Below are 25088 nucleotides of genomic sequence, written 5' to 3' on the forward strand. Positions count from 1 at the left end.
CATTGCATGGCAGCTCCCGGCATCAGTGTGTGAATGTGAAAATAGTGTCAAAGCGCTTTGAGTACCTTGAAGGTAGAAAAGCACTATACAAACAACTTTTTTGAGTTTTCTACATTTTTCCTCAAATTTTTACATCAACTTCAGTCTTAAAGAAAGAAAGCTAAGATGTAATGTTATTTAACTGCATTTTAACCATTTGAATGCCAATTTGATCTGTCCAAAATGAAACCCTAAAATGCATGATTATTCTATGTAATGATTCAAAATCATAGTTATAATGGTGGTCAAGGAGGACCTTTTTGTCCCATGATAATAAAAACTGCTATTAGGTTTGGAGTCTAAACAAGAAATATAACAATGTATCAACATTAGTTGTATTATTAATCTTACATATATTCAGGCCTAATCTTTAACATATTACTCCAGCCTTTTAGCCATACTTGCCAACCCTCCCGGATTTTCAGGGAGACTCCCGAAATTCAGCGCCTCTCCCGAAAACCTCCCGGGACAAATTTTCTCCCGAAAATCTCCCGAAATTCAGGCGGAGCTGGAAGCCACGCCCCCTCCACCTCCATGCGGACCTGAGTGACGTGTCAACAGCCTGTATTCACGTCCGCTTTCCCACAATATAAACAGCGTGCCTGCCCAAACACGTTATAACTGTAGTATGATCGAGGGCGAGTTCTTGGTTTCTTATGTGGGTTTATTGTTAGGCAGTTTCATTAACGTCCTCCCAGCGCGGTAACAACACACAACAACAGCAGTCATGTTTTATTCTACCGTAAAGCAGTTCGTCTGCCGTAAACAGCAATGTTGTTGTAATATATTGAGTTGGAGGCAATAACCAGGCGAGGTGATGAAGTACGTCTCTTTACTGTAGACTTCAGAACAGACACACACACTTGACGTCAGGTGCGCAACACCACATAAATCGTTGGCCAACCAAAAAGTAACCCCAGTACGCTATAGCCAACATTCACCAGGAGATGGCAACAGACAAACATAGATCACTCTATTACATTCCTCCCCTTTTAGAAATGTAGAAGTTACTCAAAATAAATAAACAACCCAACCAAAAAATGCAGCAGCTCAATTAAAAAACTTAAGCCACATTCTTTTTTTTTTTTTAGTACTGAACTCTTAACCCTCATTTGTAAACAATAAAATGCGTATTATACAAACAGTATTTGTACACCCTTAACACAGATTTTTATAGTGTCTTCAGAGATTCAGTTTTTTTGGTGGTACTCGAAACCTTTCTGGGTACCTGCGAAAGGGTGTTCAGCATGGTTAGAAAAATAGTGATAGAGAATAGAACAAGGATGGACAATTCAACCCTTAACTCAACAATGAGTAGATGAGTGTTGTGTGTGTGTATTTGTGTAAATAAATGAACACTGAAATTCAAGTATTTCTTTTATTTATATATATATATATATATTAGAGATGCGCGGTTTGCGGACACAACCGCGGAGTCCGCGGATTATCCGCGGATCGGGCGGTTGAAATTAAAAAAAAAAAGATTTTATCCGCGGGTCGGGTCGGGCGGTTGAAATTAAAAAAAATTAGATTTTAAATAGATTCAGGCGGGTGGCAGTTAAACCAATTCGGAAATATATATACATAGTTAAATGTTGTTACCCACATACGAAAAACGAGCAGGCACCTGCAGCATATGCCACAACAGAAGAAGAAAAAAAAAAGAGATGGACACTTTTACGGAGCAGAGAAGGGACGCCTCGCCGGGGTCCGGGACCGAGGCCCCTTCCCCCGAGAGGGCCCCACCGGGAGCCGTAGCTGAGGTGATCCGCGAGAAGGGCCCGACGCACGTCCAGGGTCACCACCGCGCCCACCGCACCGACACCCCGCCTCGTCCGCCTTCGCCGCGGCCGGCGTCACGCGCAGCAGGTAAGCAGCTTACTTGCCCGCCACCCCCGTGGCCGGGGGCTCGTAACAGGGGTCACTCCGCGCGCTCCGCCCGCGCAGCTTACCTGCCCGCCACCCCCGTTGCCGGGGGCGCGTAACAGGGGTCACTCCGCGCGCAGTGCGCTCACGAAAGGGGTGGGGCTCACCCTGGTGAGCCGAGTGGGCAGAACTGGCGCTGCGGGATGAACCGAACGCCGGGTTAAGGGACCCGATGCCGACGCTCATCAGACCCCAGAAAAGGTGTTGGTTGATATAGACAGCAGGACGGTGGCCATGGAAGTCGGAACCCGCTAAGGAGTGTGTAACAACCCACCTGCCGAATCAACTAGCCCTGAAAATGGATGGCGCTGGAGCGTCGGGCCCATACCCGGCCGTCGCCGGCAGCGAGAGCCGCGAGGGCTAGGCCGCGACGAGTAGGATGGCCGCCGCGGTGCGCGCTGAAGCCTCGGGCGCGAGCCCGGGTGGAGCCGCCGCGGGTGCGAGGGACATCGCACCTCCACGCGCTTGGAGGTGCGCTCAGCGCGGCTCCCAGATGATTGCGCACTGGTGTCTCCTTTCTTTAACAGGCAAAAGCTTTATAACCTCACTAATGCCTTGCATCGTCTATATTAGATATATAACAACGGGCGGGTGCGGGCGGATGCGGGTGGGTGCGGGCGGGTGCAGTTCTGATTAAATGTTAGTTCGGGTGGATGGCGGATGGTTGACGACTTTTGTGATGCGGTTGCGGATGAAATAATTGCCTATCCGCGCATCTCTAATATATATTTTATATATATATATATATATATATATATATATATATATATATATATATACAGTATATATATATATATATGTATATATATATATATACAGTATATATATATATATATATATATATATATAATAAAATAAATATATATATAGCTAGAATTCACTGAAAGTCAAGTATTTCTTTTATATATATATATATATATATATATATATATATATATATATATATATATATATATATATATATATATGAAATACTTGACTTGGTGAATTCTAGCTGTAAATATACTCCTCCCCTCGTAGCCACGCCCCCGCCCCACCCCCCACCTCCCGAAATCGGAGGTCTCAAGGTTGGCAAGTATGCTTTTAGCATTAATTATATGGATAATACCTGGGATTGTGCTGATCAATCAGCTATCAATCAGTATCGAACAATTTACGTGAAAACACATGTGATCGACATTGCCGCCCGATTAATACATTTTAATGCCGATCCCCCTCTGCCTGACACTTCATTTATTTTTAGTCCCACGGCTAAGTAGCAGCAAGTTATGTGTCTCCTCCATACAGTGTGACATTACTGCATTTCTTTGTATCTTACAGTATGTAACATTATCACTGGAGGACAAGGCAGCTACCGCCAAGACCGGTAATACCACACCACCTTAGCCGCACTCACCCTTTAGAGCACAGTCACAACTTACTAGCCACTAAACCTGCAGAACATTTATATTCTCAGGTTTCTCTATGTTTACATTTTCACACGTTGTACTATTTTGTTACACTTTTGTTACATTTCTTATGTATTCCTTATTTTTGCACCTTCATGCACAGGTCATTTTCAATGGTTGTGTTGACATTAATTTCCTTTCTGCCTTGGTAGCTGAGGGGGATTATAATCAGAGGGTCACATTTTAAACAAAACATTTTTTTTTTCTCCTGGTGCTTTATTTTGATAGGTCATAAAAATACCAATAATTCTCAATATCAACTGCAATAAAAAAAAAAAACTTACAGCGTGATGCAGTTATTACCCCAGCCCAAGTTAAGGTTTTTAAATATTTTCAAAATACCTTTTCTGAGCCTTAATCTTTTTTATTGACAAACAGACCCCCCGACCCCCCACCCCCACCCACCTTGTCCAAATCTCTTCAAATTTGAGAAAATGGTGCTATTATGGTTTTAATGTTGGTAATGTTTTATTAATATTCACATCCGTAGTGATGTGTGGATTGATGCTGAAATAGCAACACCACCAATGTTGTATTGTTTTGACAGCACAAATGTAGCACAAATGTTTGGAACAAGTTTAAAGGGGTTTGGCCAAGGCACTGTAAAAAAAAAAAAAAATCTGTAGATTTTACTGCAACATTTTATCATAAAATTTACAATGGATTTTACACCAATTTACTGTAACATTCTGTCGACATTACTGTAAATGAAAATTGACTTATTTTCATGGTAAAATTCTGGCGACAGAGCTGCCGATTTTTTACTGTAAAATCTACAGACTTTTTTCTTTTTTTTTTACAGCATGTGAATAATAAAACATTATTAACATTGAAAGCATAATATCACAACTGTTTTTGGACAGCACAAGCGTAACACAAATGTAACAAAAACACAAATGGAACAAGAAAAAGTTCACACATGTGGTTTGCATGTCACGTCTTCATAGTGACGCATGTGAAGCAGCGTCAGGGTCTTTTCGCTGAACTGGTACGTCAGCTTCTTTTTCACTTTGAAAATCTCGCCGGATCGCGCGTAGTTCCTCAGGGCACGGGACATCTTCTGGTACGTCATCGGCCTCTTGTTGCCCTTCCTCTGCCCCCACAGTTCCGCCAGTTGGTCCTTGTTGCGGGCGGAGAAGCGGAAAACGCCCTCGGCCGCCGGGACCCAGGACACGCAGTGGGCCATGGCCGGGTTCTCCAGCATCTCGAACAGGAAGTGGAACAGACGAACTTTCCTACCTGCGAGCCGGAAGAAGCAGTAAGTGTCTTGATGGATTCCCACAACACTTTGTGAAATGATCACACGCTGTTCATAGGGCCCCGTTTTGTGTGAAGAAGTGCATGTAAAATGTCAAAAATGTTTAACAGGGCACTTTAAATGACAATTTACCTCAAATGTATTCCTAGCCCCTTCCTGCTGGGTCACTGATAAGAATATAACGGCAAATTTCACTGACACTGTCACTGTTCCTTTTGGTGGTCTTGTAAGGTAAGGCAGTCCTACCTGGTTTTGTCCGGAAGGGTTGCAAATGTATGTTTTAAATATGTAAATGTATTTATTTTGCACCATGAAAATTATTTAGTGAACAATTTATTTCCCATAAGTTTGTTTTTGCACAAAACAGGCATGAAAATAAATCCAAGTTTAATTCAACTTGAGCCCAAATAAAATTATGCTTAGGGCCCCAATTTAGCCAGCTGGTGACACCACAAGTCAATGTATGTGCCAGCACTTTGATAAAGAAGGTGAGAAACACTCCTCGCTCTCCACTCATTGTCGTCTTTGCCAACACGATTTATTTCTACGTATTTCCCATTGTTTACCGTGCTACATTTATTTGATAAAGAAGGTGAGAAACACTCCTCGCTCGCCACTCATTGCCGTCTTTGCCAACACGATTTATTTCTACGTATTTCACATTGTTTTCTGCGCTACATTTACTCCATTTACTCAAGTAATGTTTTGAATAATTTGGTTCTGTAGGAGTCATTTCGATGCAACATTACTTCTACTTTTACTTGAGTATTTTTGTGAAAAATAAACTACTTTTACAATGATTTTCATTCCAATCTACACAGTTATTTATATCAACACTTTATTTACTCATTATAGACTCCTTATAGAGCAGAGCTGGACAAATATTTTGACTCGGGGGCCACATTGAAAGAAACAAATGTGCCTGGGGGGCCAAGGTGTATGTATATAAATTATATGTACACATTTAGCTGTAAAAATCTGCTTTGCAGTATGTGTGTTTGGGTCCCTTTTTTTCAGGAACATTAATACCAAAAGTCCCAATGTCCGACAGAGTTCTAAAAACGTTACGACAGACCACCTCAAAAAAACGGAATTTAATTTTACAGTTTTTTACTGAATGGGACATCCAAAATGTACATTAAGATAAAGAAAGTGGGATTTACAATATTAACTATGAACAATATATAATTAATTTTGATATATGTGTGCCGAGCGAGAACAGGTCAGGTGACCTGGTGAGCCATCTTTGAACTGGAAGCACACATGATCTTTTTTTTCTGAATATTAACAATATATAAACGTCACTCCTCTTTTACTTCTCAGACCAACTCCTTGATAGTTGTGTATCTTTTACAATCAAGCAAAACACAACAAAAATGTAAAAAACAGGCCCAAGTGTAATAAACACCTACAATATAAAAAAAATAAAAGCCTTCTGTAAGTGATATAATGAAGTCAACACATGATATAAGTGTCTATTTTAGCTATATTAGACCACCTCAAAAAAACTGAATGGAATTTTACAGTTTTTTTTACTGAATGGGACACCCAAAATGCACATTAAGATAAAGAAAGTGGGATTTACAATATTAACTATGAACAATAAAACACTGAATATTAACAATATTTAAACGCCGCTCCTCTTTTACTTCTCAGACCAACTCCTCGATAGTTGTGTATCTTTTACAATCAAGCAAAACACAACAAAAATTTAAAAAACAGCAAAATATGAAGGCCAAGTGTAATAAACATTGACAATATAAAAAAATAAAAGCCTTCTGTAAGTGATATAATGAAGTCAGCACATGATATAAGTGTCTATATTAGCTATATTAAACCACCTCAAAAAAATTTAATGCGTTTTTACAGTTTTTTACTGAATGGGACACCCAAAATGTACATTAAGATAAAGAAAGTGGGATTTACAATATTAACTATGAAAAATAAAACACTGAATATTAACAATATATAAACGTCGCTCCTCTTTTACTTCTCAGACCAACTCCTCGATAGTTGTGTATCTTTTACAATCAAGCAAAACACAACAAAAATGTAAAAAACAGCAAAATATGAAGGCCAAGTGTAATAAACACCTACAATATGATATATTATAACGTAAAAATCTGCTTCCGCGTCTGTTTCTGACACACACGGTTCGGGCTGGCTGCTCTGAAAACAAACCCCGCCCACTCTACTTTGTTCCTGGTCTGAGCTGCTGTGACGTAGATTACCGTAATAACTCCTATAACACCCAAAAGCGCAGATTTCAACCATTGAAATACTTTCTATAGTTCAAGACTATTTAATCATCATTTAAAAACAGCACTGAACATCATAATGGCGGCTACAGTTTTGATGTTAAAGGTCTAAAATAATGATTTAGAACGTCCGGTGGGCCGGATTGAAAATCATAACGGGCCGCATGTGGCCGTATTTTGCTCAGGTCTGTTATAGAGACTTCTTCCAGCAGGCACTGTCACATGAATCTGTTTCACCAATCCAATGGAAGCACTAGTGACCTTTAACTCTACTTCACCAATTAAATGCAGCCTGGCAGTCACATGACCTCACCAACAGTGTATGCTGTACATACTTGCCAACATTGAGACCACCGATTTCAGGAGGCGGGGGCGTGGTTGGGGACGTGGTTAAGAGGGGAGGAGTATATTTACAGCTAGAATTCACCAAGTCAAGTATTTCATTCATATATATATATATATATATATATATATATATATATATATATATATATATAAGAATTACTTGACTTTCAGTGAATTCTAGCTATATATATATATATATATATATATATATATATAAGAGAAATACTTGAATTTCAGTGTTCATTTATTTACACATATACACACACATAAGACTCATCTACTCATTGTTGAGTTAAGGGTTGAATTGTCCATCCTTGTTCTATTGTCTGTCACTATTTTTCTAACTATGCTGAACACCCTCTCTGATGATGCATTCTACTTCGTCTCCTTGTGTGCGCAGTTGTGCACTGCACTCTCTAAAAGCCCTAGATGTTATTGTCACATATGCATGTACAGTAGATGGCAGTATTGTTCTGTTTAAGAGTGTCACAACATTGCTGTTTACGGCAGACGAACTGCTTTACGGTAGACGAAAACGTGACTGCTGTTGTTGTGTGTTGTTGCCGCGCTGGGAGGACGTTAATGAAACTGCCTAACAATAAACCCACATAAGAAACCAACAACTCGCCCTCGATCATTCTACAGTTATAACGTGATTGGGCAGGCACGCTGTTTATATTGTGGAAAGCGGACGTGAAAACAGGCTGTCGACACGTCACTCAGGTCCGCATGGAGCTGGAGGGGGCGGGGCCTCCAGCTCCGCCTGAATTTCGGGAGATTTTCGGGAGAAAATTTGTCCCGGGAGGTTTTCGGGAGAGGCGCTGAATTTCGGGAGTCTCCCAGAAAATCCGGGAGGGTTGGCAAGTATGATGCTGTAAAAGGTGACATGACGTCAGACAAGACCGCACAACACCTTAGTGTTTACTTTACAACTACGAAAAATAACATTTATGGCATTTATTAGTGATGGGTCCGGCAACATTGATGCATCGGCGCATGCGTCGAGCTCATAGAGCGAAACCCTGTGTCGGTGCGCGTACCGCTTTTAGAAAGTCACGTGACCGATCATGAGCTGTTTTGGTCACGTGACCGATACGCGAACTGTGTCGCACTGACGCCTCCTCTGTGCCCTGTGAAAGGGTCTTTTCTACAGACGGAGAAATAATAACTAAGAAGAGAAAGCGTCTAAAATTGAATACGTTGGAAAAACTGTTTAAAAAAAAAAAAAAGTGTAAAAAAAAAAAAAAAAATTCCAGGTCCACAAGCATCCTCATTCACAACACGTTCTCTTAGATTTCCATGTTATGATACATGTTCACATTATTTATTGACTGTATCTAAAAAAGACAAAAAATATATTTTTATTTAAATGAAGTTATGAAATAATCCTAAATGAAATACAATGACTTGGTTTATATTATTGTATATACTAGGTCAGTGGTTCTCAACCTTTTTTCAGCAATGTACCCCCTGTGAATTTTTTTTTAATTCAAGTACCCCCTAATCAGAGCAAAGCATTTTTGGTTGAAAAAAAAAAAGATAAAGAAGTAAAATACAGCACTATGTCATCAGTTTCTGATTTATTAAATTGTATAACAGTGCAAAAATATTGCTCATTTGTAGTGGTCTTTCTTGAACTATTTGGAAATAAAGATATAAAAATAACTAAAAACTTGTTGAAAAATAAACAAGTGATTCAATTATAAATAAAGATTTCTACACATAGAAGTAATCATCAACTTAAAGTGCCCTCTTTGGGGATTGTATTAGAGCTCCATCTGGATTCATGAACTTAATTCTAAACATTTCTTCACAAAAAAAAAAATCTTTAACATCAATATTTATGGAACATGTCCACAAACAATCTAGCTGTCAACACTGAATATTGCATTGTTGCATTTCTTTTCACAGTTCTTTTTGACAGACATTTTAGTGACAAACCTGAGCTTGTGCTTCACTGAGTTTATGAACTTACATTCATATTTTGTTTAAGTATTATTCAATAAATATATTTATAAATGATTTTTGAATTGTTGCTATTTTTAAAATATTTAAAAAAAATCTCACGTACCCCTTGGCATACCTTCAAGTACCCCCAGGGGTACGCGTACCCCCATTTGAGAACCACTGTACTAGGTCATAAAATCAGTGTCAGTTGAGTCGGTCCATAGGTTGCCTGTAGGGATTTTTAATGTCCAGCAGATGTCAGTATTTAGTGACACAGTATCGACACAGTATCAATACAGTTTTGCAATGTGTTGAAACGCCTCATCAACCCATCACTAGCATTTATGTATGACTGGCTGAGTGCGGTCATGTGACTGTCAAGCTCTGTTTGATTGGTGAAATGCAGTCGAACGTCACTCGTGCTTACGTTGGATTGGTGGAACAGAGTCATGCGTCTTTACAAGCAGTGACCAATTGATCATAAATGAATACAATGATGATATAAATAAAGGCAGCCTTAATGTTGTCCGTATATAAAAGCCTTTTTTTTTTTTTTATTGAAATTTTGAAGAATAGCTACTATGATTGCAGTAGCTAATTTCTTTTTGTTTTACATAATTTTTTAGAGGGAACAAATGTACATAGACTTGATAAGAATATAAAGATATCTTAGTTAAAATAATACGAAACTTAAGAAAGATATAATGTTTGTTTTTTTTTTACAAAAAAGCTTGTGAGAACCTATACCTTTTTTTATGGAGTACCTAATTAACCAAATGAACAATCAATGTAATATAATTAGTCATTGTGAAAAATATAAACATTTTAAAAATGTGTATGTTCTGTTAAAGCCCCAATGGTTACATACGCTATATATTTATAGGTTTAAGAAATGTAATTGTGAGCAAGTTTTATCAGTTGGATTAACATGAATGCTTATGGGGAATATGGCTTCCGTTTCGTTTTTTTTTTGGTTGGACCTTTAGGAACACGTTGCCACCAAAAATCGAGGTAGCATTTTATTGTTGTATTTGCCGTGACACTTAGTGGAGATGGGTTATGTTTAGCTGCCATTAAAACTGTGCAACATGTAACACTTGCCAATGCAAATGTGCCGGGCAGGTGACAGGAGATGAGCAGCCCAAAGCCAGCACCCAAATCAGTGGCATCAGGTTTCACCTCCATTGTGTTCCTGACCCACCCGCACAGCTGCACCGATCGCTCACTGTCAATCATTTCCTCAAAAGCCAGCATTTCCAGAAAATCACTGGTTGGTTTGGCGAGAGAGCGGCAATCGCTTGCTGTTATCTGCCAGATATGTAAAAAGAGTGCAGCCCGGCACACTTTCATTGTGTGTTACTGTCAGGGTGTGTTTGCTCTCTGCTGCAAACACCTCGGCAATAAAAACATTCAAAAGGAGAACTCACCGCTGCCAGCCTCTGCTGCCTGATGTTTGGCTAGTTGTCTCGTTGACACAAAGTCTGGCTGCGGGCCGTGCGTTGGTCCTGAGGCCGTTATTTGGCTGAAGGGTGCTGCTGAGGGGTCGCAGGTCGGCGGCTGAGCGGAAGCTTGGATGCTCTTGCAAAAACAGAACTAGCAAAATGTTAAAAAGTATTTATTATGATTTTTTTATTTGCTCACCTGAACAAAAATTAATAGAATGAGAAATGCTTTGGCAAAGACGATAAGGCTGGGGTCTCAAACTTGCGGTCCGAAAGCCATTTGCGGCCCAAAGGCCCATATTTTGTGGCCTTCTACTTAACTCAAGAGTTGAGTGCAATTAAACCCGCACACTCTAGGCAGCTAATAGTCCAATATTTTATGGCAATTTTTAATCCCAATGGACCGCAGGTGTCAAACTCAAAGCCCAGGGGCCTGCCACATTTCTTTTTGTGGTCCACCACATTATTCTATGTGGTTCGCCACATCATTTTGTGTTGTCTGCCACGTCATTTTATGTGGCCTGTCACTTCATTTTATGTGGTCTGCCACGTCATTTTATGTGGTCTGCCACTTCATTTTATGTCGCCCGCCACATCTTTTAGTGTGGTCTGCCACTTCATTTTATGTTGTCTGCTACTTTATTTTATGTGTTCCGCCACTTCATTTTATGTCGCCCGCCACATCTTTTAGTGTGGTCTGCCACTTCATTTTATGTTGTCTGCTACTTTATTTTATGTGGTCCGCCACTTCATTTTATGTCGCCCGCCACATCTTTTAGTGTGGTCTGCCACTTCATTTTATGTTGTCTGCTACTTTATTTTATGTGGTCCGCCACTTCATTTTATGTGGTCCGCAACTTCATTTTATGTCGCCCGCCACATCATTTTGTGTTGTCTGCCACTTCATTTTGTGTTGTCTGCTACTTTATTTTATGTGGTCCGCCACTTCATTTTATGTAGTCCACCGCATCTTTTTATGGGGTCTGCCACTTCATTTTATGTAGTCCACCACTTCTTTTTATGTGGTCTACCACTTCTTTTTATGTGGTCTACCACTTCATTTTATGGGGTCTGACACTTCATTTTATGTAGTCCGCCGTATTCTTTTATGTGGCCCGCCACGATATTTATGTGGCAGACCACGTTATTTTATGTGGCCCGCCACATTATTTTATGTCACACACCACGTCGTTTTATGTGGTCTGCCATGTAATTTTTTATGGTGCCCCACATTATTTTCGTGGCCCACCGCATCATTTTATGAGGTCCACCACATGATTTTATGTCGCCCGCCATGTGTTATGTGATCTGCCACATAATTTTTTATTGACCACCAAATTATTTAATTGTGGCCCACCACATTGTTTTATGAGGTCTGCCGTATTTTTTTATGGTTCACCACATTATTTATTGTGGTCCGACACATCAATTTATGTGGCCTGCCACATTGTTTTATGAGGTCTGCCACATTTTTCATGGTACGCCACATTATTTTTTGTAGTGCAACTCATCGTTTTATGTGGCCTGTCACATTTTTTTTACTTGGTCCGCCACATTATTTTTTATGGTTCACCACATTTTTTTTGTGGGCCACCTCTTCATTTTGTGTGGCCTGCGAAAAGCTGGAAATAATAAAACATTTCTGGCTAAATTACTTTGTTCTTTCATTTTGAAAGAAAAAAAAGTTATCCATCAACCTGTCAGTAAAAAAATTAAATAGTGGAAAACAAATGCAAATTGTGGAGCACGGCTATTAAATGTTGATATCCACACAGTATATATTTACACACGACCATATTTGTAATGTGGCCCTCAATAAAGACGAGTTTGACATCCTTGCACGAGACAATGAATACAATAACGGTTCAAACAAAAAAATTATAGCACAACAAACACACAATGGGCAACACAAAGAGATGTACAAGTCGATGAAAATGCATACTTTCCGTTCCACTATCAGAAATGTAGGCAATATTACATACAAATAATGTGTCATGAGACATGCAAATATACATTAAATACACAGAGGAAATAAGTAAAGGAAATTAAATTAGCTTAAATATACCTACAAGTGGAGATTAAATAATGTACCAACCTGGGGATAGGTTGATTGGCAACACTAAATTGATTGGCAACACTAAATTGGCCCTAGTGTGTGAATGTGAGTGTGAACGTTGTCTGTCTTTCTGTGTTGGTCCTGCGATGAGGTGGCGACTTGTCCGGGGTGTGCCCCGCCTTCCGCCCGATTGTAGCTGGGATAGGCTCCAGCGCCCCCGCGACCCCGAAGGGAGTAAGCGGTAGAAAATGGATGGATGGATACCTACAAGTGACGTGAGGCATAATGATGCAATATGTACACACAGCTAAATAGCATGTTAGCATCGATTAGCTTGCAGTCATGCACTGACCAGACATGCTTGATAAGCACTCCACACAAGTGAATAACATCAACAAAGCTCACCTTGTGTGCATTCACACACAGCATAAAACGTTTGGTGGGCAAAATGAGACAAAGAAGGAGTGGCATAAAATATGTCTTTCTCTGGCATCCTTGAAGAAAGTTGTACATGTAAACAAACTACGGTGAGTTCAAGGACCACAAAAATTAGTAGGACAAACTGGCGCTCGCCAAATACTCTCACCAGAGAATCATGTATAATATAAACAGTGGGATTTCTAACAATTAGGAAGGTTTGTGTCATGTTGTCCTCCTACAGAGACCATGTTATAACAAAAATATATTTGTGCCCCCATTTTTTTCTATTTTCATACATTTTTGAAAAAGCTCCAGGGAGCCACTAGGGCAGCGCTAAAGAGCCGCAGGTTGCAGACCAATGGTGCACAGCTTTAATGCTGATCATTGGAGTTGTTTCAGGAAAATTTGCAAATGTACATTTTGATTCTTATTTTGCACTGAAACATTATTCATGTCCCGTAATGTTGTTTTAGTACAAAGCATGCATCGTAATACATTTTAACTTTGAGTCTAAAAGTATAAGAAGTCATTTCACGTAAATAAGAGATTGTGAGAATGTTTGTAACGTGTTGGCTCCAAATAAAGCTACGCTTAGAGCCCAGACTTTAGACGGAATATGGATATTAGGGTAAAATGTTGGGGAAAACTTTTTTTTTTGCCAAAACCGAATCTTCCCAAAAGTGGAGCATCGGGAAAAATCCGAGGTGCAACTGTTCTGTCCAAAATCTGTTTCCTATAGAGCAATGTTGATAATGGAGATGCTCACATGAGGTTGACAAGGCCAACAGAATTGTGTCCAAGTGGTGTCATCAGCACTCTTTGCATCCTCCTGCACACCTGCACCCCAGTGCGACGCCTCCTCTGCAGAAAAACCAAACATTTCCCAAGATCCTGCGCGTAACTCGAGTCTCGTATGGATTGACATGAACGCTTCCTCTTACCGCCGCTTACGGTGTTGTGCCTATGGTACTCCTCCAGGAACTCTAAGATCACGTCCAAATCAGACTGCGCGTCCTGGAAAGAAGATTTCAAAATGTGGTCCGTTTTGAGGCGTCATTGTGAGATATTGTCAGCGAGCTTGTTCATTACCATGGCTGGGTCTGAATGGGCCGACAAATATGCCAAGCAGACGTTGAGGGGCTGTTATTATACCTCCCCCGGAGAGTGAGGTTTCGCAGACAGTTTCTGAGCCTGGTGGTAACAATGGGCTCCATGCCGCAACAGCAGCACCAGTGCAGCGCAACCATTGACAAAGCCCCCCGGGCGCTGACCACATCCTCCCCTCTGGGTGAGATAAGGCCGGGCCTGCAGGCCGCCGCCTCTCTCGCAGGAAAAACACACTTGCTGCCATATTTTTCCTCACAGGAAGTGGCGTCATTCGAAGTTCTGTAGCAACTGTTTCATAACCGTTGGTGGTGTTGCTAGCAAGGTCGAATTTGATGATACGAGACACGGCAGAGTGTTGTGCTTTTAGCAAACTGGTTTTCATGAAGTCGGTAAAGACGACAGTGGGAAGTGCATGATTGACAGCAGGGCCGCAGTTCACACCTAGCTGGCTCAAGACATGGAAACAGCGTTGAATTAGGTTCTGACGTGGAGCAACTCAAACATAACGTCGAAACAACAAGCTCGTTGACAACGTTTAATCAATGTTGGGTTCTGACGTTGCTTATCCGTTGAAGTTTAGTCATTTCTCAACAGATATTCTACAACACAAATAAAGTTCAAGTTAAAGTGCCAATAGTTGTCACACACACACTAGGTGCGGTGAAATTATCCTCTGCATTTGACCCATCCCCAAAGGGGAGCAGTGAGCAGCAGCGGTGGCCGCGCCCGGTAATCATTTGGCGATTCAACCACCAATTCCAACCCTTGATGCTGAGTGTCAAGCAGGGAGGTAATGGGTCCCATTTTTATAGTCTTTGGTATGACTCGGCCGGGGTTTGAACTCACGGCCTACCGATCTCAGGGCGGACACTCTAATACAGGGATCACCAACCTTTTTGAAACCAAGAGCTACATCTTGGGTACTGATTAATGCGAAGCGCTACCAGTTTGACGCACACTTAAATAAATTGCCAGAAATAGCCAATTTGCTCAATTTACCTTTAACTCTATGTTATTATTAATAATTAATGATATTTATCTTTGTGGAAACACTGATCATCTTAATGATTTCTCACAATAAATATATATAGAAACAGATAAATATCAATATGCAACACTTTATTTTTATATTTTCCTCTAAGTGCACATTTTTTAAATTGAATATTTTCAAATGATCACTTCTAAGACAGTCTTGTGAAATCACAATATCCCATTTTAACTAGCTAGCCACTAACATTTTTTAACAAATCACGAATTACTTTGCACCATGTTTGTACAAATAATAACTCATGTAAAATACAAAAGTCAACTCTCAAATTTTTAAATAAATCATGTCACACTTTGAACTGGACACCAAATCTGTTATCTGTTTCTTTGTCAGTTAGTGAAGACCCAGTCTTTAAAATATTTTCTTGGATTTTCAAATTCTATTTGAGTTTTGTCTCTCTTAGAATTAAAAATGTCGAGCAAAGCGAGACCAGCTGGCTAGTAATTAAATACAATTTAAAAAATAGAGGCAGCTCACTGGTAAGTGCTGCTATTTGAGCTATTTTTAGAACAGGCCAGCGGGCTACTCATCTGGTCCTTATGGGATACCTGGTGCCCGCGGGCACCGCGTTGGTGACCCCTGCTCTAATACAACGTTGAAACAACATGCTTTTTGACAACGTTTATTCAATGTCAGGTTGTGACGTTTATTCGACCATTGAATTTGAGTCTTTTTTCAACCAATATTCTCCAACACAAATACAACGTTGAAACAACATGCTATTTGACAATGTTTATTCAATGTCAGGTTGTGATGTTGATTTGACCTTTAAAATTCGGTTATTTCCCAAACCAACAACATGGATCCATTATTGGGACATCAATGTTGTCTCCATCTACAAAGACAACTAATTTGCAACCTTGTTTCAAAGTCCGTTTTAAAGGACATGTATGTGTGCGTCGGACTCCACGATCCGCATGTAGAAGCGTACGCAAAATGTCAATTAATGAATGACAGCGAGCTTTATATGAAATCTCATCACAAACGTATTCCTAGCCCCTTCCTACTCCGTCACTGATAAGAATATACTGTAATGGCACATTTCTCTCCATTTGTTTTCACTTCCCCCATGGCACGCTGCGTCAGTGCTGGTCTCGTAAGACAGTCAAAGTTCAAAGTTGTCTCTGCTCTGTATTGAATGTATACATTTTCATTTTAAATTAATTTTTCTAAATGTCTTATTTTGCAATGAAAACATAAATTATTGAAAAGTTTATTTGCCATGAATTTGTTTTAGTACAAAACATTCCTTAAATTACTTACGTTTGATTAAAAAAGTATAACAATCATTTCACTTACATGAAAAAAAAGTGTTACATGACCCTCAATATAAATAATTGATGAAACAATTAAGTAATTATTTAACGATTTATTTATTTAATTACTTGGTTCCATTTGACTCTCAATATGATTAGTTAACAACACATTTAAGAAATTATTTCAAGATATATCTATTTATTTAATGTTGTCCTATATAATTCATTAATGAGACATTTAAATAATTAGTTAAAAATATATTTATTTAGTCTTATTCAACCCTCCATACATTTTCTTGTCATCAATCTCTCAAAATAAACTTGTATTTCTGTCTTTTCTCAACTCTAAAATCTGATAAAACACATATTGAACTACTCAAAATGCGTATTAGCCCATCTCAGGCATTTTTATTTCATTTTTGTACAAGATCCTTATGACGAAAATGATTCGTTTGAGTAACAGATCTGAAAGTGACAGGAATGAGTTATTAGACGATCCATGAAATATACTCATTATGCTAAAAGCATGTTGTCACTATACATACACAGATAACATGAGAAAAACATATATACAGGTAACAACACTGTGTTGAGATGTTAACCCACAGTCATTGAAATATACAAAAAATAAAGAAGTAAACTTACTTTCGGTCTGCACAGGATGTGAATGATGCAACTTCCTGTGGACCATGTGACGTGCTGATTAAATGTGTTATGGTAACAGGGCTGAGTTAAAACCCAGGGACATGACTAAAGTGTGAATTTTAGCTGCTTCTTTTTTTCTTTTTTTTTAGAAAATAAACTTCAAGTACAGTTGTGAAAAAAGTAACATAAATTTGTAGGGGTGTTCAGATCCGATATTGATATTGTTCATAAAAAATAGAAATAAATTATCGGGTGATATCAGCTTTTATGTAAGATGACTAATATCAGTTCTGATACAAGCAGTCCTGCAGAATGTTTACTTGTGTAAAGCTGGACAGCCAGTTAACATCTAAATATCTTCCAATAAGCACACAAGGTTGTTGTTTTTTTCTTCTATTTTAGTCAAGTCATTTACAAAAGGTAAATATGGTAGGCTATAATTTACTAGAAGCCAGCAGCTACACAAGAGCTGAGCACATAATAGCACACAAGCTAGACATATGTAATAAGTGTCCTTCATTGATCAATATTGCGGTCTAAAACAGCACATTTGTCAATATAAACAAGTATCAAATTATTATAGTTGCAAATTACTTACACATACAAAGTCTCCAAGGCTGTATATCAGAAAGTATTCAGTAACAAACGTGTCTGCATCATTCAACTTACTGCGTCATGAGCTTAACTTAACGAACTTTACTAGATGTCGCCAAAAAACAGAAAAACGCTCCATTTCCAAAGCATAAATCTGTCATAAGGTTAGTGTTTTTCATAACTACAATTGTTTTGCATGTTCCGTTCAATTATTTGTGTTGATATCATATTGGATTAATATACAATACTCAAGTTAATATCGGTATTGTATCGGAAGTGAAAATGTTGTATCAGGACTCCCCTAATTATTGACATACTAAATAACATATTGAGAAAATAGATTCTGACTCAAGTCATGTGTAAGATACTCATTCTTAATAGACATTAGGAAGTATTCAGTAACAATTGTGTTTGCATCATTCAATTTAGTGAGTCATCATGAATTATTGTGGCCACTAGGTGTTGCCAAAACAAATTACGACTCCACTTTAACTTAAAGACAACATACGTCAATTTCAGACGGTTAATGATAAATACTGTATTTTCCGGACTATAGGGCGCACTTAAAATCCTAATACCTAATGTATGGAATAATTCTGGTTTTGCTTACCGACCTTGAAGCAATTTTATGTGGTACATAGTGTAATAATAAGTATGACCAGTCAAACATAAGAGATACATGTAGACTACACTATGATGGCAGTACGACTCACGTAAACAACACCAACATTTTATATGTTCCATTGAAAATACAGAACATTACAAACGGGGCTCAAAAATCTATCAAAATATTTTAGTACGACTTCGGTAAGCTATGAAGCCGCACCGCTTGATGGATTAAACATACGAGTATTATTATGGTGTGTATAACGTAAGACATACTATCTGGTGTTTTGTTTCGCAATATTATGCAAAAGAAACTTTTCTTGCCTTCTGGTAAATGCTGATCTGCATTTGGGATCTGCATAAATCCTGAAAAATTGCGCGCGTCCGCCTTTGTCGTCCCTGTGCCGACACACGAACTACAAAGGCCTATAATCCGGTGCGCCTTATATTTGAAAAAAGAACGAAAATAGACCATTCATCGGCAGTGCGCCCTATGGTCCGGAAAATACGGTAGATTAGCGTTTTTCCTACCTACTGTTGTTCTCTAAATTACTAATTTCACTTGATCAAACCTTTTGTAACATTTAACACTGCAAAATAACAGGGTATTTTGTTTGGTTCAATATTGGAATCTGCCAATTCTCAAGGCTCCAATATCATTGCCATATTAGGAGTGCAAAAGTTGGATTAATACGTCCACAAAATTTTACAGTTTTTGAAGGATTTAAATGATTTCAAGGTCAAATCCAATTTGAGGTGTTTAATGTCACTTTGGTTGTTATTTGCAGTTATTTCTACTAAAAATGCAGTCTGATCCATTTGCATGACACTTTGCTTCAATAAAAAAAATATTTTACATTTATTTTTCACTAATCTTTTTGGTGAAATGTATCGACTGAAAAGTCTTTCAGCAATGCGAGTTGAAGCTTGCGGCCTGCTCGTAGTCCTGCACCTGGTATGGCGCATACCAGTTCTGCCAGTCCGGCGCCGCAGAGCCGCAGTAGCTTCGTCTGGCCGGGCTCGGCTGCCGGTTCCTGTGCGCCTGTCCCGAGCCCAGCCGGTGCAGGATGTCCGGGTTGAACTGGTAGGTGAGCTTGCGGCGGACCTTGATGATCTCGCCCGTGTGCCTGTAATTGCGCAGGGCCCGCGCCATCTTCTGATAGGTCATGGCCTTGCGGTTGCCCTTACGTTGGCCCCAGGACTCGGCCAGCCTTTCTTTGTTCTTGGAGATGAAGTGGAAGATTCCGCTGGCGCTGTCGCTCCACTGGATGGAGTCGCCCATGTCGGGATCGTTGAGGGCCTCGTGGAGGTACTCGTAAAGTCGGAGCTTCTTGCGACCTGAGCATAATCCTGCGTTAGAGGCGGAACAGTCACATAGACTAAAGACATGGGGGGTATTCCAGGTAGGAGCTTCCACAAACTCTGAGTCTAAACCTGAAGTTTGGGCTGCTTTACTCGAAGATGGGAAACTTTGAATGTTGGGTTGCAGAACAGCTAATCTGACTTAGTTCAATCAATCCCGAGTATGTCGACTCTGAGTTAACTGGGGGCAGTTGGAACTAAAGGTCTTGCTGCGTGTTTATGAACACGTCTTTATGAAGTATGAAAACTTTTTTAGAAAGCAATAAAATCAACTAATATTGGACTGAAGTGACAGAAAATTATTGGTTACGTTTCGTGTCAAAGTGATTCAATGTAATACTTTGATATTGACATCCGTGCATTATATTTATATAGCGCTTTTTCTCTAGTGACTCAAAGCGCTCTACATAGTGAAACCCAATATCTAAGTTACATTTAAACCAGTGTGGGTGGCACTGGGAGCAGGTAGGTAAAGTGTCTTGCCCAAGGTCACGACGGCAGTGACTAGGATGGCGGAAGCGGGGATCGAACCTGGAACCCTCAAGTTGCTGGCACGGCCACTCTACCAACCAAGCTATACCGCCAAGATTACCCCAAGATAGTTACAGCACGGTGAACGAGGGGTTAGTACATGTGCCTCACAATATGAAGGTCCTGAGTTCAATCCCGGGCTCGGGATCTTTCTGTGTGGAGTTTGCATGTTCTCCCCGTAACTGCGTGGGTTCCCTCCGGGTTCTCCGGCTTCCTCCCACCTACAAAGACATTCACCTGGGGATAGGTTGATTGGCAACACTAAATTGGCCCTAGTTTGTGAATGTTGTCTTGTCTATGTGTTGGCTCTGTGATGAGGTAGCGACTTGTCCAGGGTGTACACCACCTTCCGCCCGAATGCAGCTGAGATAGACTCCAGCACCCCCCGCGACCCCGAAAGGAACAAGCGGTATAAAATGGATGGATGGATGGAGTTACACATATGATAATAAAGTACATGCTGTACTGTTTACATGTTAAAGTACCCTTTATTAAGCTGAAATCGACCCCAAACGACATCTTAGTGATTCAAAATATTTTTTTGACATTGACACATCTCATCTGTACATCTCCTAAGGTTATTCTAGTAATTTATTTACAGATAAGATGTGTCAATATCAAAATATTACTTGGAATCCCTTTTTGGCAACCAATAGTATCAACAGGGCAGCTTCAATACGAGGCGGTAATCAATTATTGGCAGGTGCCCCCCTGAACATTTTTTATGTTTTTCTGCAGCCGGGTCTGCAAATGAGCACACATGTCATGGAAAAAAAACATTTTGTTCAAGAAAACGTGCCAGCAAGCAGGTTAGATTCACAGATTAAGTTACCATGGTAACTGACTCTGAATTTGACTTACAATGTATCCGGAAAGTATTCACAGTGCTTCACTTTTTCCACATTTTGTTATGTTACAGCCTTATTCTAAAATGGAATACATTTATTTTTGTCCTCAAAATTCTACACATTTTACAATCTCTAAATGTGCAAAAAGCTCCCAAAATATATTTTCACATTGTAATTATGGGGTATTATGTGTGAAATTTTGAGGAACATAACAAAATGTATAAAAAGCGCAACGCTGTGAATACTTTCCAGCGTACTGTAACTGTCTTTTGTGGAACGGAAACCCTGAATTACTCCCATCTCAGAGTTTACATACTCAGACTTTTCCCCTAACTTGTTTCTGGAATACCCCCGATCTTGATTCAGAAGCATAGCCCCCAAAATAACTACAGCTTAGCTAGAGTAGGTTTCCTAGAAGCTTCCAGTACCTTTGTTATTCCTTTGCGACGGAAGTTGGGAGTAGACGTGAGCAGGTTCAGTTTCCACCGAGTCCCCTAAGGAGGCTTCAGGGATCATCTGAGACCACGTCTGCTGCTGCTGCTGCTGCAAAAGAAATAATTCTAGTCAGCACCATAATTCATCATATTGACATCACATGGACAAAGATAAGACCTACTGGAGGAAAGTTCTGTGGTCAGATAAAACAAAAATTGAGCTGCTTGGCCACAATACCGAGCAATATGTTTGTAGGAGAAAAGGTGAGGCCTTCAATCCCAGGAACACTATTCCTACCGTCAAGCATGGTGGTGGTAGTAATATGCTTTGGGCCTGTTTTGCTGCCAATGGAACTGGTGCATTAAATGGGACAATGAAAAAGTAGGTTTACCTCCAAACTCATCAGTCCGGAGGTTTGGTCTTGGGCGCAGTTGGGTGTTCCAACTGGACAATGACCCCAAACACACGTCAAAAGTGGTAAAGGAATGGCTAAATCAGGCTAGAATTAAAATTTTAGAATGGCCTTCCCAAAGTCCTGACTTAAACATGTAGACAATACTGAAGAAACAAGTCCATGTCAGAAAACCAACAAATTGAGCTTAACTGCACCAATTTTGTCAAGAGGAGTGGTCAAAAATTCAACCAGAAGCTTGCCAGAAGCTTGTGGATGACTACCAAAAGCGCCTTATTGCAGTGAAACTTACCAAGGGACATGTAACCAAATATAAACATTGCTGTATGGATACTTTTGACCCAGCAGATTTGGTCACATTTTCAGTAGACCCATAATAAATTCATAAAAGAACCAAACTTCATGAATGTTTTTTGTGACCAACAAGTATGTGCTCCAATCACTCTATCACAAAAAAATAAGAGTTGTAGAAATAATTGGAAACTCAAGACAGCCATGACATTATGTTCTTTACAAATGTATGTAAACTTTTGACCACGACTGTATATATTTATTTTCATTGGCCGGTCCGACTCACCCCTTGTAGGCTGGTGTCACTCCAGTCATACATGGGTGCTGGGACGTCAGAGTGGGGGGTGACCAGGCAGTAGGAGATCTGGCACTGCAGAGACGGCTGCTGGGGAACCACAGTCTCGTAGTATGCGTACTCTGAGAAGACACCATACTCACGTACTCATTCACACAAGTGTTTCACTTAAATGTTTCCCCAGTCGCCAGAATTTTAACATGAAAATAACAGTGGTACTTTTTTTTCCATTTACAGTAACGCTCTGTAAAATCAACGATCGTAGATTTTACATTAAAAATAAAAAGCGGCATCCCTGTCACCAACATACTCCCGTAAGATTTATTGTGTTTGGTACTTTTATGGTAAATATCTGGCAAATTAGCTCCATATATATATATATATATATATATATATATATATATGTATGTGTGGGAAAAAAATCACAAGACTATTTCATCTCTACAGGCCTGTTTCATGAGGGGGGGTACCCTCAATCATCAGGAGATATATATATATATATATATATATATATATATATATATATATATATATATATATATATATATATATATATATATATATATATATATATATATATATATATATATATATATATATACATACATCATGTATACATGCATGCTTTGGAGCCCCTGCCTCGAAAGAAAATAATGTTTGCCTTGGTGCCCTTCTAACTTGCCTTGGTGTCCTAAAATATGAGCCCTCCTTTAAAGCAACACTTGCCTTGACCTTAAAAAGTTAAAATTCAAGGCCTGTGCCTGTATTTTACTGTAAAACTAGATCTTTTTTTTACAGTGTACCTGAGTCATAGTAGGACATATTGGAATGCTGCTGAAGGACGTCGATGGCGTCCTGGAAGTGTTGATTGATGTCGTTTTCCAAGCAGTTCTGCAATTGAAACAATCGGTGTCCTGATTCATAAACTGGATAATTTCATCTCTCATGAAGTTACTAATGGCAACAACTCACCATCTTGTAGGACAGAGCGTGGCCCTCAAGTGAGGATGTTTCTGCCCTCATCGGTGGACGTTACCGCAGCTCGTGTGCGATCGATCTTTCTACAGGTATGTACCGCACAAAATATTCCACTACCTGTCCACTCTTCCGCAAATAAATAGGCAGAGGCCGGTCAATTTAAATGTGTTAACGTCATAATGTAATTCGGCCGTACACTTCTCTTTTTTTATGGTAAATCATTGCTTGCATGGTGTAGATCTACCAACTAGAATAGAACAACACGCGCACACACACACACACACACACACACACACACACACACACACACACACACACACACACACACACACACACACACATGGAAAAGCTGTACTGTATGTTGAATTTGAGCCTGCAGATTTATTGGAAGTCTTTGGCTGCAGTTTTCTGGTGGCAAAGTAAACTGGTGGAAATTTGCATGATAAAAACCACAACAGAACAGGTGGAGAACAATGGTATTATTCATTCAAATACATTTCAAAAGGAAAAAATACAGACATACTGTAACTAAAATAAATACGTATTATTTAAAAAATAGCACAACAAACTGCATGAACAATAATTATTCATAAATTAAAACTACATTTAAAAAGGAAAAATACTAACATACCGTATCCAAAATGAATATATACTATTAAAAATAAACCAAAAAAATGGTATAAGCAAGAATGATTGTTCAATAAACTGCATTTAGGAAGGAAAATACATCTACATATTTTTAATACGTATATATGAATTTAAAAAAGCACAATACAATTCAAGCAAGAATTATTATTTACTATATATAAAAAGGAAAAAATACAGACATAGATAAAAAAATATATACATTTAAAATAGCACAACAATACAGTACAAGCAATAACTATTATTAGTATAATACTATATTTAAAAATTTAAAAATCTAAAATAAATACATATTATTTTAAACTACTTCAAAATTAGCATAAGCAAGTACGATTATATGCAAATTACAATAGAGAATAAGAAATACAGACACATCTAAAATAAATATATGCTATTTTAAAATAGCACAAAGATACAGCTTAAGCAAGAATGGTTATTAATAAACTACATTCAAAAAGGAAAAAATACAAATAGATTTAAATGAAAGATATATTATTTAAAAATAGCATTAAATCTGTATAAGCAATAATGATTTATGAATGAAATGACATTTAAAAAGAAAAAATATGTAAATTTTTAGAATGAATATATATTGTTTAAAAATAGCACAACAAATATTGTAAGCAACAAATGATGATTATTAAACTATGTACAATATTTTTTTAAATGCAGATAGATTCAAAATAAATATATATTATTTAAAAATAGCCAAACAATACAGTATAAGCAAACTGATGATTAATGCATTTTAAAAAATACATACATATATAAAATACATATATACTATTTAAAAATAGCACAACAATGCAGTGAAAGCAAGAATCATTATCAATAAAACATTTAAAAAGGCTATAATATAATATAATATATTTTTTAGATCTAAAATAAAAATATAT

At 38.7% G+C, this 25088-nt stretch overlaps 2 protein-coding genes across 4 annotated transcripts; both read right to left on the reverse strand.

Annotated features, from left to right (window-relative positions):
* Positions 1-4159: 4159 nt before the first annotated feature.
* Positions 4160-14621, reverse strand: spi2 (Spi-2 proto-oncogene). 2 transcript variants are annotated; one of them, XM_061959568.1, is made up of 5 exons: positions 14229-14621; positions 14081-14153; positions 13906-14000; positions 10649-10799; positions 4160-4652 (listed from the first exon to the last, which is right to left on the reverse strand). In XM_061959568.1, exons 1-5 carry the CDS (start codon positions 14229-14231, stop codon positions 4327-4329), a joined length of 648 nt encoding a protein of 215 aa, XP_061815552.1. In that variant the 5' UTR covers positions 14232-14621; the 3' UTR covers positions 4160-4326. The 2 variants fall into 2 exon arrangements, with proteins under 2 accessions (XP_061815552.1, XP_061815551.1); XM_061959567.1 differs by having other exon boundaries at positions 10649-10814; positions 14229-14567.
* A 3750-nt stretch (positions 14622-18371) lies between these two features.
* spic (Spi-C transcription factor (Spi-1/PU.1 related)) lies at positions 18372-23641 on the reverse strand. 2 transcript variants are annotated; one of them, XM_061959565.1, is made up of 5 exons: positions 23542-23641; positions 23373-23460; positions 22561-22691; positions 21565-21679; positions 18372-19733 (listed from the first exon to the last, which is right to left on the reverse strand). In XM_061959565.1, exons 1-5 carry the CDS (start codon positions 23590-23592, stop codon positions 19303-19305), a joined length of 816 nt encoding a protein of 271 aa, XP_061815549.1. In that variant the 5' UTR covers positions 23593-23641; the 3' UTR covers positions 18372-19302. The 2 variants fall into 2 exon arrangements, with proteins under 2 accessions (XP_061815549.1, XP_061815548.1); XM_061959564.1 differs by having other exon boundaries at positions 18372-19745.
* Positions 23642-25088: the final 1447 nt, after the last annotated feature.

This window comes from Nerophis lumbriciformis, linkage group LG05, assembly GCF_033978685.3.
Source record: "Nerophis lumbriciformis linkage group LG05, RoL_Nlum_v2.1, whole genome shotgun sequence".
NCBI lineage: Eukaryota > Metazoa > Chordata > Actinopteri > Syngnathiformes > Syngnathidae > Nerophis > Nerophis lumbriciformis.